Genomic DNA, 4,008 nt, shown 5'->3' with positions numbered 1-4,008 from the left:
GGGATGTGGCTCAGTGGTTGACTGCCCCCGAGTTCAATCCTCCACACTCTCCCCCCACCAAAAAAAAAAAAAAAATGTACACACCACTAGCCCAGAAAACAGAATTTAATGTAGATCAGAAGCTTCCCACGTACTCTTTCCCAGAAATAACCCCCATGCTAAATTTTATATTAATTCTCTTGCCTCTTAAAGGGTTTTTTTATAACTTACATATCTATCATTATGTCATTGTTTTGACTAGTTTTGAACTTTATTTAAATGATACCTTATTTTATGTATTTTTCTGCAACTTGCTTTTTTATTCCCAACATTTTGTTTTTAAGGTTATTCATATTGATGCTGCTTATAGCTGTAAATAACTTCACAAATAAATAATATTCATTGTGTGACTATACCACAATTTATTTTATTTTTTCATAATTTATTTATTTATTTTTAAATATTTATTTAGTTGTAGATGAACATACAGTATCTTTATTTTTTTGTCGTGCTGAGGATGGAACCCAGTGCCTCACGTTTTCGAGGCAAGCACTTTACCACTGAGCTATAGCCCCAGCCCCTCATAATTTATTTAAATCATAGTTGATAAGCATCTAAACTGTTTCCCGCACGTTGATATTGCAAACGGCATAGTAATAAATAAGATAAACTTTTACACACTGGTGAGTATTGTTAGATAAAATTCTAGACTTGGAACTGATGGATCAAAAGTATTTAGATACAGTTGTAATTTTAATAGACTTTGGCAAATTGCCCTTCATATATATACCACAGATTCTCACAAATATTAACTTAGAGAGATAAAGACGTTTTAGAAGGCCCAGGTGAGCTGTTCTATTGCAGAGATGAATCAACCTGACACCAAAAGTGATGACACTGTGACCCTAATAGCATCACAACCCATAAAGGTGTCTGGACTGTGAGTCCTAAATTTCATTAAAGTCCATATTAACATTTCATAATATCAATGCTGCAACTTGCTCAATTACTGGCAGTATCTTAATTTCTAATTTCTCATTTTCCCCGCTTTTTCCCTTGAGCTATTTTGCTATACTGGATCTTATACGCTGTCAAGTGACCCTGGGACTATTCTGACCTCCACGAGGTTTGTCGAGTGACCGATCTTCTTTAGCCTGCAAGAATTCTAGTCTTTGGTAAAGTGATTTCAGGGACGCAGTGTTCCTCCAACCACTTACGAAAGATTTTTTTTTTTTTTTTTAATATTAGGAGCGGAGCATACTAAAGCACGTGACGTTTCATAACCTCTCTGGGATCAGTTTGAAAGCGGGTGGCCAATTTGTAATGCACCTTTTGGAGTAAAGGAAGCACGCCTCCCAGAGGCAAGTTTTCATTGGATGGCGGGGCTGTCAATCACTAGACCTATAAATAAGAGAGGCCGGCCGCTTCTCACTCGGAAGCCGGGAAGGCAGCGTGTGCAGTGAGTTTTTCGGCGCGAGAGAAGCTCTTCCGGTAATATCTGACTGTTACTTAAAATTAAGCTTGAGTAGAAAATAAAAGGACCTTCTTCTCTTTTCCCCGCCCATCCTCCCCTCTCCCTGCTGGGTCCGCGCGATGGCGGAGACCGCGGTGGGAGCCTGCGGAGAAGCGATGGCGGCGTTGGTGACCGCGGAAGGCGCCTCGGGCCCGGCGGGCATGTCTCTCGGCCGGGGCTTCTCGAGCTACCGGCCCTTCGATCCCCAGACGTTGGGCTTCAGCCCGAGCTGGCGGCTGACCGGTTTCTCCGGCATGAAGGGCTGAGGCTGCAAGGTCCCCCAGGAGACGCTGCTCAAACTCCTGGCGGGACTGTCACGGCCGGACGTGCGGCCCCAGCCGGGCTCCGGCCTGGTTGGAGGCCAGGAAGAGGCGGCCCAGGAAGCTGGCCTGACCTCTGGGACAGGCCCCAGCCCAACTTTTCCATTCTTGAGTATTGGGATGGACTCCTGCGTCATCCCCCTGAGGCACGGAGGCCTATCACTGGTGCAGACCACGGACTTTTTCTACCCCTTGGTGGAAGATCCGTACATGATGGGGCGAATAGCTTGTGCAAATGTGCTGAGTGACCTCTACGCCATGGGCATTACTGAATGTGACAACATGTTAATGTTACTCAGTGTCAGCCAGAGTATGAATGAGGAGGAACGAGAAAAGGTAACACCACTCATGGTTAAAGGCTTTCGGGATGCTGCTGAGGAGGGAGGCACTGCAGTGACAGGTGGACAAACAGTGGTCAACCCTTGGATTATCATCGGGGGAGTTGCCACTGTGGTATGTCAGCCAAATGAATTCATAATGCCTGACAATGCAGTTGTAGGGGATGTGCTCGTGTTAACCAAACCCTTAGGCACTCAGGTCGCCGCTAATGCTCACCAATGGCTGGATAATCCTGAAAGATGGAATAAGATAAAAATGGTGGTCTCCAGAGAAGAGGTAGAGCTGGCTTATCAGGAAGCTATGTTCAATATGGCTACCCTAAATAGAACTGCTGCCGGATTAATGCACACCTTTAATGCCCATGCAGCCACCGATATCACAGGCTTTGGCATTTTAGGACACTCTCAGAACCTCGCAAAACAACAAAGAAATGAGGTGTCCTTTGTCATTCATAATCTGCCGATCATTGCCAAGATGGCTGCCATCAGCAAGGCCAGTGGGCGATTTGGACTACTTCAAGGAACTTCGGCTGAAACCTCTGGGGGATTACTAATTTGTCTGCCAAGAGAACAGGCAGCTCGATTTTGCTCAGAAATAAAATCTTCCAAGTACGGAGAGGGTCACCAAGCATGGATCGTCGGCATCGTGGAAAAGGGAAACCGAACAGCCCGTATCATCGACAAGCCTCGAGTTATTGAGGTTCTACCTCGTGGGGCCACTGCTGCTGCTCTTGCTCCTGATAATTCCAACGCCTCCTCAGAGCCTAGCTCCTGAAATGGAATTGCAGAAGTTGTTAGGAACTTAGAGCCTTTATATAAAATCATGGAGGATTCTCAAGAGTGGATATTAACAAACTTCCAAAGAAGGCTGCCTGCATAGTGGTTCCAGCTGCTTTCTCGGTGATTTGAATCAGCCAATCAGTAGCTGCCTTTATGTACATTCCAAGGCCAGAAGTAACATTTTGGACTTTGGGGGGGGACATGTGTTTATCTCTTGGGTGGAGGAAGAGCAGAAAAACCTTTCCAAAGCAAGATGAGGCTGTTCCAGTTTAAGGGATTTTTCTTTGCACTGGTTTAATTCATTTCTGCACAAGGAATGAGATTACTAAAATTACATACTCAAAAAGTAAATTGCAAAATGAAAAAAAATAGAAGCAATGAGTTTGGACCAAAACTGTTGATAAATCTAAATTGTTAAGAGAGATCTTATAATACAATGTCAAATTCTTTATTAGATTTTTATGAGGAACTGGCTCTTTCCTTCTCTGGACAAGAATTGAGCAGCTTGTCCAGTAACTGGGAAAGGAGAACCTGCAACCATCTGACTTGGTCTCTGTTAATGATGTCTTTCCTTCTAAATTCCACTAAGGATTGGGAAAGGCAGAGCAAGCCCTAGAGACCAGGATGTGGTGGTCATTAATATGTTAAATTTTGTGCTAAAAATTCCTTGTGATTTAATTAATAAAGAGTAATTTCTTATAGTTAAATAAAGAAGAGTAACTTTGTTGGAAAACTCTTCTGGCTAAAGTTTGGTTCTTTGGGATTCTAATTTTTTACAGTCATAAAATGCCATTGCTAAAAAAACAACAAACAAAAACCAACCATTGCTACATTTAGTATCTGGCAAAGTGAGAGTGTTTTTCCTGATCCTAGATGAAGGAATTTAACACACAAATTTGTCCCTGAGATGACAGGGAAGGATTCAATGGGCATAAACTCCACAAATTTAAGGGTAGGAGAGAAAATAGCAAAAGAAAGGTGTCAACAATTCTTAGAAGATGAAAAGGAGGAAGAAAGATTTAGCAGAAGCTGCCAAAGTGGGGGAATGCCAACAAGAAGCAAGGAGATATGATACATA

General features: G+C 43.1%; 1 protein-coding gene across 1 annotated transcript; it reads left to right on the top strand.

The window, feature by feature from the left end:
* The first annotated feature begins 1,424 nt into the window (after nt 1–1,424).
* Nucleotides 1,425–3,665, top strand: Sephs2 (selenophosphate synthetase 2). The gene has a single exon (XM_026400337.2). It carries the CDS (start codon nt 1,573–1,575, stop codon nt 2,923–2,925), a length of 1,353 nt encoding a protein of 450 aa, XP_026256122.1. The 5' UTR covers nt 1,425–1,572; the 3' UTR covers nt 2,926–3,665.
* Nucleotides 3,666–4,008: the final 343 nt, after the last annotated feature.

Source organism: Urocitellus parryii, chromosome 9 (genome assembly GCF_045843805.1).
Source record: "Urocitellus parryii isolate mUroPar1 chromosome 9, mUroPar1.hap1, whole genome shotgun sequence".
NCBI classification, from domain to species: Eukaryota; Metazoa; Chordata; class Mammalia; order Rodentia; family Sciuridae; genus Urocitellus; species Urocitellus parryii.
This window is presented reverse-complemented; position numbering and strand designations above follow the sequence as displayed.